We start from the raw sequence: 19,652 nt of genomic DNA on the forward strand, positions 1-19,652 counted from the left end.
ATCTGCAGCATGCTGCAGATTCTCGGATCGCTCCGCACCGCTCTGCACAACATGCACGCAGTGGAAACTCTTCCATTGCCGTACATGTGTTTCAGGACACCTGCGGTGCGATGTGGCTATGCAGCTGCATCGCACCGCTCCTAGTGGAAACGGGCCCTTTATTTAACTGACAAACCAATGTAAACAAAAGATAATGTTGTCTGCTCTTCAGGCCGGAAGCAGCCCACTGAAGCAAGGAGCTTTCCACTGAAGAACAAAGGGGTTGATTCATTAAGCTGCTCTGCTACTACACTACCATGCGTAGCGTGCACGCATTAAAAATCAACCCCAGCGTTCTGTGTTTAACTGTTAGAATGCTGTTCTGCTACAGTTTTTTTTTTTGTTTTCTGTGGTAGTTGATTTTATGCTGTAAATAATCTTTTAGAGCAAAGAGGAAATATTTTAGTTTCATGCCACTTTAAGTGATGATACCCTCGCAGTGTCCTTTGTCACCATTATCTTCCTCCTTAATGTCTCCACAGAACAAATTGGACAGAACATTCTTGAAAATCTGAGCCAAGACCGGGAGAAGATCCAGAGATCCAGAGAGAGAGTAAGTTTTGGGCCTGGCGTTCTCTGTGTTCTCGAATGCTTCTGTAATTCACATTTTGTAACACTTAAAGAGACACTGAAGCGAAAAAAAAAATGATGATATTATGATTTGTATGTGTAGCACAGCTAAGAAATAAAACATTAAGATCAGATACATCAGTGTAATTGTTTCCAGTACAGGAAGAGTTGAGAAACTCCAGTTGTTATCTCTATGCAAACAAGCCATTAAGCTCTCCGACTAAGTTAGTCGTGGAGAGGGCTGTTATCTGACTTTTATTATCTCAACTGTTCCTGGACTATTTACTTTTCCTCTGCTAGAGGAGAGGTCATTACTTCACAGACTGCTCTGAAAGACTCATTTTGAATGCTGAGTGTTGTGTAATGTGCACATATTATAGAATGATGCAATGTTAGAAAAAACACTATATACCTGAAAATAAAAGTATGAGAATATTTTGTTTGCTGCTAATCTTCTAGGAATTATTCATAGAACACAACCAATTCACTATATCATTTTTTTTTTCGCTTCAGTGTCTCTTTAAACAATACTCAGTCAGAATGCTGTACATTCCATTATTATATTTGGAGTGGTGGAACACGAAGCAGTTAATTTAAGTGCCAATGCTTCAGCTTCATTTGGGCGCTGCCTTAGAGCTTAATACAAGCTTGTGGCGCTGGTTGCTTAGTTTGGGAGTCAGGACTTGGCTAATTTATAGCAGAGTCCCAGGTATTAGTTTATTGAATGTATGAGTGCCCCATGTTCATCTATTCTGTAGCCAATTCATCCACTAAAACCAATAGCTGTCTCTCATCTATGGGGGTTAGGCATTATTTTATGAGGGTTAGATTGAACACATTTAGGAGGTTAGGGTTAGGCGTTGGGAAGGAATGTATGTCAGGTGAGTAGATTAGGTGTAGGGGTAAGGAGTGTTGGGGTTCGAGGATAGGAAGGAGAAAGTGTTCCTTTGTGAATAACAGATCAATGAGGATCAGCACAAAAAGACCCTAATAAAAGTAATGTCATGAAGCAGATAGTAGAACATCACTAACCAGGGGCTTAACTACAAATGAAGGGGCCCCCCAGCGAAATTTGATTGGGGATCCCCAGTGTTCACACCCTTTTCTTTGCTTACCTGTGGTGACCTTCACAGCCTGGGGACCAATTTTGCAAGGGTCCTAACCACTTAAGCCCACAGGGTTGTTCATTTTTTGCATCTGAGCAACTTTCACCTCCCATTCATTTGCCAATAACTTTATCATTACTCATCACAATTAATTGATCTATATCTTGTTTTTTCCGCCACCAATTAGGCTTTCTTTGGGTGGTACATTTTGCTAAGAATTATTTTATTCCAAATCCATTTTAACAGGAATATGTAAAGAGACACTGAAGCGAAAAAAAAAATATGATATAATTAATTGGTTGTGTACTATGAATAATTACTAGAAGTTTAGCAGCAAAGAAAATATTCTCATATTTTTATTTTCAGGTATATAGTGTGTTTTCTAACATTGCATCATTCTATAATATGTGCAGATTACACAACACTCAGCATTCAAAATTATTCTTTCAGAGCAGTCTGTGAACTAATGACCTCTTCTCTGGAAGAGAAAAAGTAAATAGTTCAATAACACTTGAGATAATAAAAGTCAGATAACAGCCCTCTCCACGACTTTGAAAGTCGCAGAGCTTAATTGCTTTTTTGCATAGAGATAACAACTGGAGTTTCTTAACTCTTCCTGTACTGGAAACAGTTAGACTGGTGTATCTGATCTTAATGTTTTATTTCTTAGCTGTACTACACATACAAATCATAATATCATAATTTTTTTTTCGCTTCAGTGTCTCTTTAAGCAATAAATGGAAAAAAAATCATTATTTCTCGTTTTTGGCCGTTATAGTTTGAAATGAATACATGCTACCGTAATTAAAACCCATGTATTTTATTTGCCCATTTGTCCTGCTTATTACACCATTTAAATTATGTCCCTATCACAATGTATGGCGCCAACATTTTATTTGGAAATAAAGGTGCATTTTTTCAATTTACGTCCATCACTATTTACAAGCCCATAATTTAAACAATTATATTAATATACTCCTTTGACCTGCATATTTAAATAGTTCAGACCCTTAGGTAACTATTTGCTTTGGGGTTTTTTTATTGTAATTTTTTTCTTTTTGTTTAATAAAAATTTTATTTGGGTAATTTTTGGTGTGGGAGCTAAACAGCTAATTTTAAATGTAAAATAATGTATTTATTTAATTAAAAAAATGGATGTGGGTGTAGTTTTACTATTTGTCCACAAGATGGCCACAGTGAAAAAGTCCTGGAAGCGTGATCGTACATGAATGAGGACGGAAACTTTTTTTTAACTCAGAAGAAACGCAGCCTCTGATAAGAGGCTGGAGGTGTTTCTGCGGGGGGCTTCGATCAATGAATGGGAGCTATAATCCCATTCATTGATCGCTGGGCGAACGGCCGGTGGGAGTGCGCGCAGCCTATCTGGATGAGAATGTTCGTCCAGATAGGCTTCAGTGGTTAAACAAATTTGGATATCATAATCTTCACACACATACAGTGGCGTAGCTAGAGACTATGGGACCCCATAACAAAAATTTATGGGCCCATCAGACCTAGGCACTCTTGAGCAATGCCACCTGCCCCTACCCTATGGATATGAGTTGACTGGGCAATTTACATTTCCATGCAATGTACACTGTGTAAGTAAATGAGCACAGAGACAAAGTCAGAGGGTGGAGAAACAAAGTGAACTCATCAGTACCACCCTGCCCCCCCCCCCCCCCCCCCCCTCCTCTCCAGGTGCCTCATAGCATTTGCTATGGTTATTATGGCTATTGCTACTCCCCTGCACACCTAACAAGTGTATCCACAGAAACACCTGATCTGAAGGATGGACCCCTATATCAGAGGGAGTGAAGTAGTAGTTAAGGCCCCCTTACAGTTCTGGGGCCTCCCTGCATTTGCAGGGGCTAATTCCTTCTGTCACTAATGATACTTGACTGGTATTCTATCACCATCATCCAGCACCCAAATCAAAAGCCATACGAACCAGTCATACGCAATGGGGCCTGCTAAGGATTCTTTCATACTGTGTGCGGTGTGTTGTGTTGTAAGGTGACATATACACAATGGACATATCCAACATATCCATGTGTTGCATCAGCCCTTTTCACACATGTCCCTTGCTATCCCCTTGACCCTTGCCTGCTGTCCCTTTCTGGTCTGTCCCACTGCAGGCCCGGATATACCTCACAGGAGCCTATAGGCACAGATGTCCTGACACCCTAGACTTTGCCCTCCATGAACCTACAACCCTCCCCACGAAACTGCACCGCAAGTGTGCTGCCTGACCCAGCTGTCACTTCTCCTTACTTCTCTTGCCCGTCATAGGTAGCTACAGGTGCCCCTTAGTATTAGGTAGCCAGAATTACCCTCAATATTAAGTAGCTAGAGATGCCCCCAAATGTAAGGTAGCTAGAGGTACCCCTAACTGAAGGGAGATTTGATCAATGGAATGCCGAGGGCTGGTTGAGTAACTTCTCATTTACACTCTCTTCAGGACTCTGCATCGGGAAGGAGGTAGGGAGGTGCTCAGGGAGGGGGTGAGCTGCCTTTCCATCATCAGGCGCCTGTAGGCATGTGCCTACATTGCCTTATGGTAAATCCAGCCCTGGTCCACTGCGTCACCATATAGCAGCACATATGTTTCAGGACAGTGGAATGTGTTTGCAGTTCATCAAATGTCTGGCATGCCTCTGCACCAGGTACTGCACTGGACAGATGTAAGTGCTATGCTGAATGTACACATTCGCAGAACAAGTATGTATGCTTCGCCCCTTAAGCTGATGGTATTAAGGGGAGCAAATGGCATAGATTTATCACCCATCAATGGCTTCTAAGTAATGTAGCCACTTTGGGCAGACGTACAGTATGGGGACAGCATGGTTGAAGCCAGTTAGTACATTGCTATTTGCAGCATCTATACTTTGGCAACTGCCCTCAACCCACCTATGTGTGTAGGCACCACAATATTGGCATTGCTTTTTACAGAGATTACTGCTGAGGAGGATAATAAGTTGTCTTTCAAATGCCAAATAAAACCTATGGCTTTTCACGTTTTTAAAACTCATCAGAGGGGGCAGTTGGACAAGCTATTGTAAATAGTTATTCCTTGGTTAACCTGGTAGGCATCTATGTTAGATGTAGTGAGGGTTGTCTTCAATAGGTCAACAAAGTGGCTGGAAGATGGGAAGGCCACTAGTCTGAACCCCTGTGGAAGTGGCACCCCTTACACCCATTAATAGCTCTTTGGATGCTTGCAATGGTTCTTGTCAAGGATGTAGTAAGAGCTCCGTGGAAATTCTCTTGTGCTATTCAAGGACATGGCTGTCCAACTGGCAGCCCATGGGAAGCATGTGACCCCCCCCCCCCCAGCCGCACTCGCTTGCCTGGGCTATTTTGTGTCAGGCCCTCCTTTTGTTTGCACTTGGCTCCACCCTCTGAAGCGAGGACATTGGTGCTCTGCCCCCACCAGCTGTAAAATCCGGTGCTAGACACACACCCTGCCCATGAAGTTGTACAGCACTGTCCTAGGATATTGGTATGTGATTGTACTTGTATGCCTACAACACATATTTTGTTTAAAACACTGTAAAACTGTATTGTGATGCTGGATTCTATAAAGACTAGTGTTAAAAAATGTCTTTTGTATGTGTTATAGAATGCATCAATAAAATCAATTTTGAACAAAGAAAAAAACACATCTTGGCCTAAAGCAGTGTTGATTTTTAACCAGAACTCAGATTTGTGTTTTATTTTTATTGGGGGGGGGGGGGAGGGGGTGTTATGTGCATTCTTTTAATGCACCACTTGTTTATACTATTATGACCTTTTTAATGAGTAATGAGTATTATCTTATTAGGGTCCCCACCCTCAGTTTTGCTTAGGACCCCATTAGACTAAAACTAGCCATAAAATGCCTGATCAGAGTGTGGTTGTGTATAGGGCAGTGTTGTGCCCAGCTGAGAGGACACAAAGTGAAGTGGCCCTGAAGGGAAGTGGAGATCTTTCAAGCTGGATTTGTCTGGCATTTATTGACAATTAAGGTGATCCTTTTTATTCTTTTTTTTCAGCTCAGAGAAACGGACACAAATTTGGGGAAAAGCTCAAGGATTTTGACGGGAATGTTACGAAGGTAAGAGAAAGGTAGGAAGATGTTTTCTTCTTCCTCAGCGGCCTTGCTGACGGACACAAAATCACTCTGCATGAATCGATGCCTCTTTTTAAAGCAGCAACACTTTACTGACAGTAAGCAGCAGAATGTTCCCCAACTGTACAGCTCTCTGACTGAACTGAATAAGACACAAACCTGCAATATGGCTGCATCCGTTGTTAAAACTATGTACAGACTCTTGATTCTCTCATCTGATATGGTGGTCAATCCAGATGGTGTCTTTATTAACAGGCACTGTACATATACCTGGGTTGGCTGTTTTTGAGCAGCCTTTGCTTTTATGGAAGGGAGGGGGTGATGGGTGGCAAACAAGTGAGCGCCATCTTGTTGTGTGGGAAGCAATTGCATTTATTCATTGTTTGCAGCTTTGTAATTCAACCTGACAGTCATATATGATATAATGGGATGGATGTATTGACCCTAGAATTTAACCCAAGACATTTACAAATGATTGTCTTCAATAACAAAAATCTAAATCTAGCTTCTCTATGCAAGCTAAGTGTACTATAACTAAGAGGAATTGTGATTTTTACACAGATGACATTACCTTGAGACAGAGTCGGGTAGGATGACTATTGGATATGAGGAGTTTTTTAGTGTATTGCTGGACTAATTCTAAATGTAGTTTCCCCTATTTTGTGCTCTGAAACCCAAATTCTCAGTATGTAGTACACATACCACAGGGGCTACTTCAGTTGCGTTTAGGAGATATTTGAACTCTTCACAGGCAATTAAGTATAGTAAAGTTTTGAGGTTACAAAAGGGTAAATCATGCATAAACAAGCATGTATATATTTGGAAAGCAAATATCGCCCACAGCAGGGGGCACTCCGCAAACACCATCTGTTACTGATGGATGCATTCTGTATTAATCATGAGAAACACTCTAGTTACATGCCTCTCTTCTAATGACCAAGAAACACACTTGAGCTTCAAACACTCTTTACTTTCTCCTTGGCGAGGCAACCATTCCATTCCAGCAACAAATATCTTAAGTCTGTACTAGGCTTTAAAAAGAAACTTGGACAACCTATAGATCCACCAACTAACAACTTGACCTATTCAGTCCGATGTATTTAGATTTGCACACTGGGGAGATCAGGCAACTTACAAAGTACATGGCCTAACATAGGAGGACAATTCTGCACTCTTCCTAGTTGAGGGTAATTACACTGGTGAGTGCTCTGCAGTCTTTATACAGAAGGGGTAATTTTACAGGATAAGACTTTCTTCCTATTGGAGCAGTCAACAGGTCAGGACCAGTAAGAGGGATAACTCTGGAGATCAGGAGTTTGCAGTCTGCCAGGTAACACCTGCATTTGTTGATTGACTAGACTCTTGCTTTGGAATGGGTGGATTATCTGTGCATACAGGGAGTGCAGAATTATTAGGCAAGTTGTACTTTTGAGGAATAATTTTATTATAGAACAACAACCATGTTCTCAATGAACCCAAAAAACTCAATAATATCAAAGCTGAATATTTTTGAAAGTAGTTTTTAGTTTGTTTTTAGTTTTAGCTATTTTAGGGGGATATCTGTGTGTGCAGGTGACTATTACTGTGCATAATTATTAGGCAACTTAACAAAAAACAAATATATACCCATTTCAATTATTTATTTTTACCAGTGAAACCAATATAACATATCAATATTCACAAATATACATTTCTGACATTCAAAAACAAAACAGAAACAAATCAGTGACCAATATAGCCACCTTTCTTTGCAAGGACATTCAAAAGCCTGCCATCCATGGATTCTGTCAGTGTTTTGATCTGTTCACCATCAACATTGCGTGCAGCAGCAACCACAGCCTCCCAGACACTGTTCAGAGAGGTGTACTGTTTTCCCTCCTTGTAAATCTCACATTTTATGATGGACCACAGGTTCTCAATGGGGTTCAGATCTGGTGAACAAGGAGGCCATGTCATTAGTTTTTCTTCTTTTATACCCTTTCTTGCCAGCCACGCTGTGGAGTACTTGGACGCGAGTGATGGAGCATTGTCCTGCATGAAAATCATGTTTTTCTTAAAGGATGCAGACTTCTTCCTGTACCACTGCTTGAAGAAGGTGTCTTCAGGAAACTGGCAGTAGGACTGGGAGTTGAGCTTGACTCCATCCTCAACCCGAAAAGGCCCCACAAGCTCATCTTTGATGATACCAGCCCAAACCAGTACTCCACCTCCACCTTGCTGGCGTCTGAGTTGGACTGGAGCTCTCTGCCCTTTACCAATCCAGCCACGGGCCCATCCATCTGGCCCATCAAGACTCACTCTCATTTCATCAGTCCATAAAACCTTAGAAAAATCAGTCTTAAGATATTTCTTGGCCCAGTCTTGATGTTTCAGCTTATGTGTCTTGTTCAGTGGTGGTCATCTTTCAGCCTTTCTTACCTTGGCCATGTCTCTGAGTATTGCACACCTTGTGCTTTTGGGCACTCCAGTGATGTTGCAGCTCTGAAATATGGCCGAACTGGTGGCAAGTGGCATCTTGGCAGCTGCACGCTTGACTTTTCTCAGTTCACGGGCAGTTATTTTGCGTCTTGGTTTTTCCACACGCTTCTTGCGACCCTGTTGACTATTTTGAATGAAACGCTTGATTGTTCGATGATCACGCTTCAGAAGCTTTGCAATTTTCAGAGTGCTGCATCCCTCTGCAAGATATCTCAGTATTTTTTACTTTTCTGAGCCTGTCGAGTACTTCTTTTGACCCATTTTGCCAAAGGAAAGGAAGTTGCCTAATAATTATGCACACCTGATATAGGGTGTTGATGTCATTAGACCACACCCCTTCTCATTACAGAGATGCACATCACCTAATATGCTTAATTGGTAGTAGGCTTTCGAGCCTATACAGCTTGGACTAAGACAACATGCATAAAGAGGATGATGTGGTCAAAATACTAATTTGCCTAATAATTCTTCACTCCCTGTATAAGCATAAGGCCGGTTTCACACTGCAAACTGGTGGTACGGCAGCCACACCGCCAAAAACAGGTCTTTAGGGAAGTTTTGGGGAATACCACGTAGCGTTACTACGCGCTATTTCCTATCTGGTATTGGGCCAAGAAGGAAGTGACCAACGCTTATGGTCACTTCCTGCTTCGGGGTATGCGTAAGTGCATGGAAGCATATTGTAAAAAATACGCTTCCGCGCATGCGCACCATGACGTTGGTAAGTATTTAAGAATCCATGTGTGGCCATAGACTAACATGATTTCCGGGACGGTGCAGCTCCCGGCAGAAACGTTACTTCCGTTGTGTCGCTCTGTAGCACGGAAGTATGAAAGTCTCCATAGGCTTTCATTGCCCGGCAGTGGGGTGCAGTAAAAATACCGCACCACCCCGGTGTGAAAGGGCCCTAAGGGTGCACTTACAAAAGACGATATATGGGCAGATCGTGTTGCCTGCCCATACACCACAGGCTGATTCCTGACTGATTTCAGAATGAAATCTCTTGGGAATTGGCCTTGAGAAGCTGCATCCCCCACCTTGCTGGCCCGACGCGGTTCACACCTAATATTACCTGTGTTCCCCCGGTGCACTATACTTTACCTGTCCGCATCCCCCGCTGGCTCTGGGCTCCATCCTCCATCCATACTCACGCCCTACATGGTTGGGGGCGTATATGTGGGCGTGTGTGTGACATCACACACACCCATGTTATTCCGGCAACCATGCAGAGCATGTACGGGGATTGCACCGGGGCTAGCGGTGGATGCGGACAGGTAAAGTATAGTGCACGGGGGGAGGGGGCACATTTAGCATTAGGGGCGGAACAGCGTCGGGGAGTCCATTGCACGTCCTGATATCACTCTCTGTTACTGCTGCACACACGATCGACAATATTGCAGCTTGTCTGATTATCCTGATCGGCCAAAATTGGTTGCTTCGTTGATCGGGCATGCACTTGGCGGCACCAATTTTCATCCAATTCGATAATAATTAGCGAATCGGATGGTCGGTCGGCTACCAAGTTGATAAATATATGGGCACCATAAAGCCCCGTTTACACTTAATCAGTTGGTACGTGGTTTTTTTCCCTTCTCCATAGCAGTACATTGTGAAAAAGATTTCAGTTAAAACGCGTTAAGTGTGAAAGGTGCAATAGGAAAACATGGTATTTACTTTGAAAATCAGTTGACCTTTCAGTTCTAACTGAGAGCAACTGATTAAGTGGAAACAGGGTCTTAAGGTATTTCTTGTCTGCCTTTTCTGAACTGATGAAGTTTTTGGCACTAACTCATAGGATGCCAAATGTTTTTGTCCTATAATTCCCCCATTTTCTCCTGCCTGGGAACACCTCACTAGATCAGGCCCATATTTCCTGTGCGATGTCTCTCCATGATACATAGGAAACTAGACGCATGAAGGGGTTAACAGCGCTGTTTGCTTAACCTCCCGCCTTTGCTGCTTGGGCCCACAGGATGGACTGATTAAGAGTAATATGAAAATGACACCACCTAAATGTGAAATCCTGCCGGGAGAAGCAGAGCAATTGATATAGATGCTCCGGTGCGTGTAGACAATCAGCCGGGGGAGGGTCGGAGGTCTCCGCAGCTCGGCCTCTGCCACATGAGCTGTAACAAACACCCGGCATACGTCTCGCGTTTTGTCAAATCTCATTAAAGAAGCCCCTCGCTTCATGTCGATTGAGCTGTCTGAAAATCATTCATCATTTTTAGAGGAAACAAAAAAAAGCCTCCGTTATTTAAATAATATCATATTAATGTTAAAGTTCAGTTGTCACTTAGCGCCCCGGATTAATCAGACATAACATTTAGAGAAAATAGTTTACCCGCGCCGTTCCGGGCTTTTAACCGAGCGGCAGAAATAAGGATTTATGGCGCTGGCCGTCCCTGTGCGTTGAGCTTCTCTTTCTGCTTGATGTACCTCACCTTTTATTGCCAGACACAGTCCCCGTTATCGGATGCCGGGAAGCTTTCCCTAACTGCGCATTCAGATTTATTTGTGGGTTATTCAGAGACTGATGGCAGCACAATTACTGTATTCTTTACTTATGCTTCTGGAGACCTGGTTTGACTAGGGTGTCCCGGCTGGAAATAATCTGAGAAGATGACTGGTCCACCAAACCTGGTTTGGATTTGTTAAACATCAGAATCATTTTATTATTCGCCAAGCACAACTGGGTCATGCCCGGAATTGGATTTGGGCTCAAGTAGGAGATAGGACACACAATATACAATATAATATACAGCAGTATAAACAAGATATATTAAAATGAAGTGACTCAGTAGACAGTTTATCAATCGAAAGCACAATATACAAAAGGGCAGTGACTCGGTAGACCGCTTATCGATAACAACCAGCGTGGCGAGAGTTCAAGGGGTTGCCAGCCGAGGGGAAAAAGTGTTTCTATGCCTTGAGGTCCTAGTGGGAATGACCCAAAACCTCCTGTCTTGATGGGAACACAGAGGAGGGGTTTACATTTACATCTAGGGATCAGATGATCGCTGGAAACGTGCTGTAATTTCTCCATTGGCATTAAGTGACAATTGTCATATTTATAACGTGTTTATTTATTTATTCAAGTATTTATATAGCGCCGACATATTACGTAGAGCTGTACAGAGTTTGTCTCGTCACTAACTGTCCCTCAGAGGGGCTCACAATCTAGTCTCTACCATATCTATCATTCCGATCATCAGCTTATAGATTTCCAAATAGCATTTGCCACTAGTGGCTTCTGTGGAGAAGAGTGGAAAACCGTTCTGAATGATTTTGTACAGAAGAGATCGGAAACCTGATTGGATATGTTGGAAATTATTGATCCCGTGTATCTGACAGAAAATTGCATGGTGTGTATCAGGCATAACAACTGCAGTTGTGATATCAGATTTTTCAACAATGCAGTCTGAGGCCTGGTAAACACAATGTAGATGTCAGATTGACGTTCAAATCGTTCAAATCGATTATTTCCGACAGGTCTAATCTGATTTCCGATCGTTTTTCTCATCAATTTTGTTTAGAAGTGATCTGAAAATCCATCAAAAAATTATCGAAAATCTGATCAGACCTGTCAACCATCAGACTGATGTAAAATTGCATTGTGTGTGCCAGGCATTAGACACACAGGGCAGACATGTCATTTCCCCTGACCCCTCCCCACTTTGTTCACATCAAGGTAAAGATTTTGACTTGTCTGCTCATTTTAAAGCGGGATTATCACCATAAAAATCAAATTTCAACAGCAACTGGTCTGAGTGTATTAAGTGATAAAGATGCTAATTCTGCATTCAAAACTTTTTCTGCTGTTATGGTTTGGAGTTATCAAATACCTTAGGAGCACTGGCCCTTTAATAGCCATTGCCATTCAGTTGCATGCTGGGGGTTCTTTTTATCTATAATATATTTCTTCTCTTCCCTTTATTTTCCTGCCTAGCTGAAACATGATCCTCTGCTCACTTGTGTTTACAAGCAAGGCTGAGGTGACTCAGCAACTGAAGGTGAAAAGAAAAAAAAAATTAAGGGAAGAAATGACATCAGTATTTAGCCTCAAACTGTGGGCAAAAGACAGTTATATACAATATAAATACTATATAAAATTCACTGAAATCGAAACATGGACAGTACAATACATGTGTTATGTAAGTAGATCAAGTATTTATCTACTTATATATGTGTTTTCCCCCCCTAGCATAGTATGGCTAATCCTGCTTTAACAGAGGCCGTCTGTAGTGATTTATTCAGGGTACCCATTTTTACATTAATTTTCTTAGTTTCAGAATCTGAAATGCTTATGTCTATATTTACTGTGAGTATGCAGCAGTGCCTTCCAGTGATGCTTAGCCTAGGCTATGATGTCACAAAACCTAAATCTGACTTCCAATGCAAAAAAAAAAACTGCTTCTCTTTTACTGTTAAATTAAATTAAAAATGACTAAATTGAAATTTTGTTGTAGACCTACAGTATGTCAGAATTATATTGGTGCTACTGTTCCTCGTTGGGGAAAGGTGCATACCTTCTATGCTTGAGACACAATAGAAAGTTACAATGTCCTCCTCAGAGGTAGAGGAAACCCCACCTTTGGCAGGTGTCATGTGACCAGAGTGGGTGCCTTATTGGAAGATTTAGAAAGCCAAAAAGAAAGAACCGAGAGTCCCCAATAGTGTATTATTGTCGATATAAGGTAATCTATTGATATATGGTAATGTTCAATTTGTACAGCAGATATGGATATACTCACAAGTCTGGGTTGCCGACCTCAGGCAACCACTCCAATCGTATATGGGGATATTAAGCCCCACTCAGGCTAAGAAGTCGCTCTCCATAGAAGAAAAATAAGGGTGTTCACACCCATCCACCAAGTGGATAATGTATTTGTAGTAGTTACAGAGGCGCCAGCAGAATAAAAATTAGTAGTCTATTAAAACCAAATAAAAAATTGGGGGACCGGGGTGGATCAGTCTCCCCAATATATATGACACAACCACCATATATGGTATCCAGAAAAATATATATTTAATCCACATAAAATTCTGCAACGCATTTCGCGGTTCCCAAGCCCGCTTCCTCAGGCAAATACAGAAGCACTGCACCTATCTGCACAACCTCGGAGTTACTCCTGCTCTTGTATTTGCCTGAGAAAGCGGGCTTGGGACCCATGAAACGCATTGCATAATTTTATGTGGAGTACTGATTAAATATATATTTTTCTGGATACCATATATAGTGGTTGTGTCATATATATTGGGGAGACGGATCCACCCCGGTCCCCCAATTTTTTATTTGGTTTTAATAGACTACTAATTTTTATTCTGCTGGTGCCTCTGTAACTACTACAATTATTGGAAGATTTATCCCCAATTGCGGCCCTGGTGACACCTGTAATATTTCACAATTCATCTCATTTCCTGTTTTGATACCAGCTGGGACAGAAAGTTTGAGGTTATTGCCTTCCCAATACTATCAATAGTGAATTAAAACACAGAGATTCTAATTCTTCTCTTCATTATCCAAATATAAAGTTATGCAGTTGCGGAGTCAGCGCCCCTCCTCCTCCCCAGCAGAGATGGGGAGGGGAACCGGCCACTATTGGAGCAGATTTGGCATTCCACAATCATAATCTGCTTTTCTTTCTGATTTTCTTTTAAACGTTCCCCTATGTGCCAACATGTTTCCCATTATGTGAAAATCTACTGTACTTAAGGAAATCTTAAGAACTTTTCATTTCTTCTAGCTATATAACAAAATGGGATCATCTTAAACTAACTTTTTGTGCGACTTCTGTCTGCAAAGGTTTGTAAGCCTTTACATATGAATATTAATCTATACTTACTATAACCACTTAATGACAAGCTGACTTATAAAAACGTCCTGCTAGAGCCTCTTAATGGCTACAGGACGTTTTTATAAGTCAGACAGTGCTGCTGCCGCTGTACGCGTGCACGTGCGCGCCTCCCTGCGCGTGCACGTGCATGCACGTGAAAATAGTGGAAAAAAAATCCCACAAAAAATATACAACGTTATTTCCAAACGCTATATTGTCACCATACTTTGTACTAGGGACATAATTAACCACTTGAGGACTGCAGGGCTAAACCCCCCTAGTGACCAGGCCATTTTCAGCAAAATTGGCTACTGCAGCTTTAAGGCCAAGCTGCAGGGCCGCACAACTCAGCACACAAGTGATTCCCCCTTTCTTTTCTCCCCACCAACAGAGCTCTCTGTTGGTGGGGTCTGATCGCTCCCCCATGTTTATTTTTTTTAGAATAAATATTATTGTTTGTGTTTTGTTTTTTTTTAAAAACCCTGTTTCTTTAAATTTCTTCCCTCCCTCCCCACAGCCGGCCAATTATGGCGATCGGCTGTCATAGGCCTCTGCCTATGAGAGCCAATCGCTCTCTTGTCCGCGTGTCACACGGCTGTCCCCAGTGCAGCGCTGCTGCTCATCGCAGCGCTGCACCTAGTAAATAGACGGCTATTGCCGCTCGGAGACTGAAGGCGGGGCGGAGCTCCGCCCTCTGAGCATGAGATGCGCGCGCAGCGTGCGCGCGATCTCATGCAAATTACAGCCCCAGGACTTTACACCAATCGCGTTAGGCGGTCCTGGGGCCCATTGGCGTGACGCGGGCGGCAGAAGGTTAAAATGTTGTGATAACCAGAACAATTAGACAGATAAAATGTGTGGGTTTTATGCACAGTAGCAGTGTTTATATTAAAACTATAGGGGATGAAATTAGAGAAATTGTTTTCCCTTTAAAATGCATGGAAAATAAAGTAATTACTGAAAACAAATATCAACCCCAAAAAGCCCAATTGGTGGTGAACAAAACAAGATATAGATCATTTCATTGTGATTAGTAGTGATTAAGCTATTGGCAAATGAAATGGATGAGCACTGAAAGGTGAAAATTTCTCGTCTGTTAGGGTAAAAACCCCTTTGGGGTGAAGTGGTTAAAAGAAAAAAAAAACTATTGAGTATCTCTTATAATGCAAAGTGTGATTTCCCCTACCTACCTATCTCCTGTCACAGAAATTCTCTATAGGTCAGACACCTCTGAACAAAAACAGCGGCTGGACTGACTGCTGCATTGTCCAGGCAATGCACTGTGAGCTCAGGATCTATACAAGACCAATGCTGACTAGGAATGGTCAGTGAGATGCAAATAATTTTGAGTTGGTGCAGCATTATACACATTTTGTATGCAAATGTATGCAGCTTGAAAATTAACCAATCAAATCCGCTGAGGCAAAATTTGATTGGTCCATTTTCAAGCTCCATAAATTTACACACAAAATTTGCATAATCCTGCATCAACTCAAAATTATTTGCATCTCATTGAACATCCCTAATGCTGACATCAGTTTATGGGTTTTTCGAGGTGTACATGCAAAAAGGGCACTGGGGAAATTTGGGCGCCAGAAATAGCAGCTAGCAGAATATTGGTAAAATTAACGATATTCTACTATTGGGTCGTGGCCACGCGCATGCTCGCTCCCGTTGCGTCATTGGGAGCTTATTGTGCAGGGCGCAGTACATTAAAACCTCGTACTGCGCCTGTGCAGGAAGCTCCCGGAGACGCGTGGGAGCGAGCATTATTTGTCGTCTTAGACTAATAATTGCCTGGTGCCGGCGGCGAAAAAAAGAGGATCGTAGTAGGATGGCATGGGACATTACAGCTGCAGGGGGCCGATAGAAGCCCCAGGTAAGTGACAGTTTTTGTTCTTTTATCCGATCCACAGAACCCCTTTAATGAAAATTTTGGTTCAGTGGCTTCTGAACTGCTATTTATAGCCACAGTTTGTAAAACAGTATTTTATCGGATGTCTCAGGCGCCCAAATTTCCCTTTATAGCCGTAATTGACATAGGCATCTATGGGGTGCCTGACCTTTCATGGTGCCTCAGGCGCCCACATTTACTGTTAAGGTTTCAAGTCAAAGGAGCGTTCACAGTCAAGTACACTGTTACATAGTTATTTTGGGTTGAAAAAAGACATACGTTCATAGAGTTCAACAAGAACTTAAATTACACCACCAGCCTGCCCCCTCACATATCCCTGTTGATCCAGAGGAAGGCGAAAAAACCCTTACAAGGCATGGTCCAATTCGCCCCAAAAGGGAAAAAAATTCCTTCCCGACTCCAGATGGCAATCAGATAAAATCCCTGGATCAACACCACTGGGCATTACCTAGTAATTTTAGCCATAGATGTCTTTCAATGCAAGGAAAGCATCAAAGCCTCCTTTAAATGCAAATATAGAATTTGCCATAACTACTTCCTGTGGCAATGCATTCAACATCTTAATCACTCTTACTGTAAAGAACCCTTTCCTAAATGTCTAAAATGTTTTTCCTCCATGCGCAGATCATGTCCTATAGTCCTTTGTGAAAGCATAGGGACAAAACACGACCTCAATATTTTTAGTCATCCTCCACCATGTGACCACCAGACTCTCATAACTTTAGCATGCCGAGGAGCTCAAAGAGTGGGGTGTGGAATTCTGGGGGAAATCAGTGGATAGAATTACCGTAGATGTACAGCTTGCAGGGAAGCCATGCTAAATGTTGAAACTCTCTGAATAGCATGTGTCACTGGAGCCCTCAGTGGCTGACCGCACTTAGCCTTCTAAACGGTGCCAGCGCACAGATCGTGCGAACTCTGGTCGCAGTCAATGCGCAGGAACCGTTAAGAATTAGCCGCAGACAACTCAGAAGGGAGCCTGTGAGACACGGGTAATTACAACGTCACCTGCTGGTTCAGAGTAAACTGCCACCACCGCGGTTACTATGGGACCGTGGGGCCCACTAACTGACTGACTAATCCTGCGAATAAAACGGTTAAACACACGATATTCTGTCTAGCCAACAACAAACAAACAGTAGCGTATCTTCAGAGACCCGGGATCATTTCTGTGTGTGCTGATAAGCAGGGTAGCGAAACAGTGAATGACTTGGAGGAAGTCTTTTATTCACAGCAATATAAATAATTAATATATACAGGCAATTATTAAAATCAACAATTATTAAAACAGTAATAGCCAGTATGAAAAATAAAAGAAGGGAGAAAAATACTTAGTTCCTGGAAAGATGTCCTTATTGTGGGAAGAATCATAAAGTTCTTGGTTTCAAAGTCCAGAGTTCAGAGTTCAGACCAGGTGGATGCCAGCATATCCTCAAGCTGGCATCTGATGAGTGCAAGATGTTTCAGTGTGGAGGACACTGAGTTTGGGTCCTCAGCCATTCTTATGCCCCTGCTTCAGTAGGAGGGAGTGAGGGCGGGGAGCCATACACCCCCTTCAAAGATGAGATGAGCCCTCCCCTTGTACTGGGGCTAGAAATCATATCTACCCATATATGGGCTCTATCTCACAGAACCGTACAGGTCAGGGCAGATTTATTAACATTTTCAGGTCTGTCTCGATTTACCCAGCGCCCTGATACCAGACATGAGGGGTGGGACCCCTGTGGTATCATCAGGGCCTTTTCAAACTGCCTAACTGGCAGTCCTTACCTCAGAATGTTCTGAAACTTCCTCAGAACCAGCACCGGGGCTCATGCTACACTTCCCCCACGTTTGGTGAAGCTGCCATCTCAGGAACCCCAGAAATATGACAGATCTGGGAAGTTATGGATTTGCTATGAGACTCAGGTTATTCCCAGGCAAAGGCTCTTTGAAGTTTGGAGCAGCCAGCGAGGTGTCGCCTCCCCTGCTGGGAATGAACCAGTGGGTCTGGCTTTTAGCCCAACTAGATTGCTCCTGCCATGGTGCTTGTCACCTTATACCTGATGGATGGGCCATCAGCACAGCTTGAAGCCAGGGACTCTCTGGGGCAGATTAGGCTCAGGCTCATTAGCATATCAAAAGAGCCAGCCAGCCTTTGGAATGGTGCTCTCTTTGCTAAGAAAAGGACTTCAGCTGTCCCTACACACTCAACCCAGATTGTACCGTTTTGAAGCGCAATCGATGCAGGAATCGAGTGCGATCGTTCTTTTCTTCACGGGCGGTTCCAGGACGCGCCTGCGTCCCCGCAATCGTCCGTGACAGCATGGTGTTCTTTTACCTCTCACAGGAAGTGACATCACTGGTCACACCTTCCTGGAGGGATAAGGATGTTTCTAATAGCCTATTTATTAGATGCCTTTCCCAGCACTTCTTCCCTGCAGGCTCTTCCTCTGACTGCTTTTTCATTCCCTCCCCATTCCAAGCATTTCATTGCTCAAGTGTGGCTAGAACTAAGGTCCGCACCAAGCAAATATATTATGATTCATGTCCTCATCATACGCTGGTTATTCAGCCTTCAAGCACTGAGGGCAGTCCCAGAAATGACCTAGAGTATGTTTTTATTCCGCGTTTCACCTCATATGCATGTTTATGTTTCTTCTTAAAATGGATCCTCACAGTCGCCTGTTTGTTTCCTGTAAGCTTCCTATAAAAAAAGAAAGAAAAAAAAAGAAAATACAACTGCAGAAGACGGCTTTCTAGGAAGAATGGGGGGGGGGGGGGGGGTTATTTTAAGAGCATTTAGAAGCTGCTCAGTTTTGGAGCACTAAGAGTAAAAATAGTCCTTTAGTCCTTTAACCTAACCTGGTCTTTTGAGTGGACTAAATATCTTACACCTCTGATGTAAGTAATAAAGAAGAGGACACGAGGACAGCTTTATGTAAAGTGTGCACTAAACTACTACAGAGAAAGGCTAGGAAACTGTTGTAGGACCTAATGAAGACAATTGCACATAGTAGTTAAAGAGGAACTCCGGTGAAAATAATGTAATAAAAAAGCTTAATTTTTACAATAAATATGTATAAATGATTTAGTCAGTGTTTGCCCATTGTAAAATCTTTCCTCTCCCTGATTTACATTCTGGCAGGTGATAGCTGTGGAAGGAGCTGCTGCTTGCTTTTTTGGTAGTTGGACCCAGCTGTAAACAGCTGTAATTGGCCACAATGCATTGAGGTTCACAGACAGGAAATTGCCAGGACCATGGTCCTGACATCCCACTGTGGGGATGGGTTTCACCACAATATCAGCCATACAGAGCCTCCTGATGATCAGTTTGTGAAAAGGAAAATATTTCTCATGGGAAAGGGGGTATCAGCTACTGATTGGGATATAGTTCAATTCTTAGTCATTATTTCTCTTTAGATTTCAGCCTGGCCAGACTGGCATTGGCTCTGTTCTACTTACCAAGAGATGAATACTAGGCAGGTGATTCTCAGTTCTGTTAATGTGCAGCTGAAAATCATATCTACCCCTGCCCTGTGGTCCAGAAATAGGCTAGACTTCCACTACAAAATAGCATTATTAGGAACACCTGTACACCTGTGCATATAAATTGT

At 42.6% G+C, this 19,652-nt stretch overlaps 1 protein-coding gene across 5 annotated transcripts in view; it reads left to right on the forward strand.

Moving 5' to 3' along the window:
* VTI1A (vesicle transport through interaction with t-SNAREs 1A) overlaps positions 1 to 19,652 on the forward strand; it is a 565,329-nt gene that overhangs the window by 375,768 nt on the left and 169,909 nt on the right. For 3 of the 5 annotated variants that reach the window (XM_068256574.1, XM_068256572.1, XM_068256573.1), the window contains 2 exons: positions 522 to 592; positions 5,750 to 5,811. In XM_068256574.1, the coding sequence (XP_068112675.1) occupies positions 522 to 592; positions 5,750 to 5,811 (133 nt within the window). Of the gene's footprint in view, positions 1 to 521; positions 593 to 5,749; positions 5,823 to 19,652 lie in introns of all 5 variants that reach the window. The other 2 variants (XM_068256575.1, XM_068256576.1) reach the window with 1 other exon arrangement.

The sequence above is a fragment of the Hyperolius riggenbachi genome, chromosome 10 (genome assembly GCF_040937935.1).
Source record: "Hyperolius riggenbachi isolate aHypRig1 chromosome 10, aHypRig1.pri, whole genome shotgun sequence".
Lineage (NCBI taxonomy): Eukaryota > Metazoa > Chordata > Amphibia > Anura > Hyperoliidae > Hyperolius > Hyperolius riggenbachi.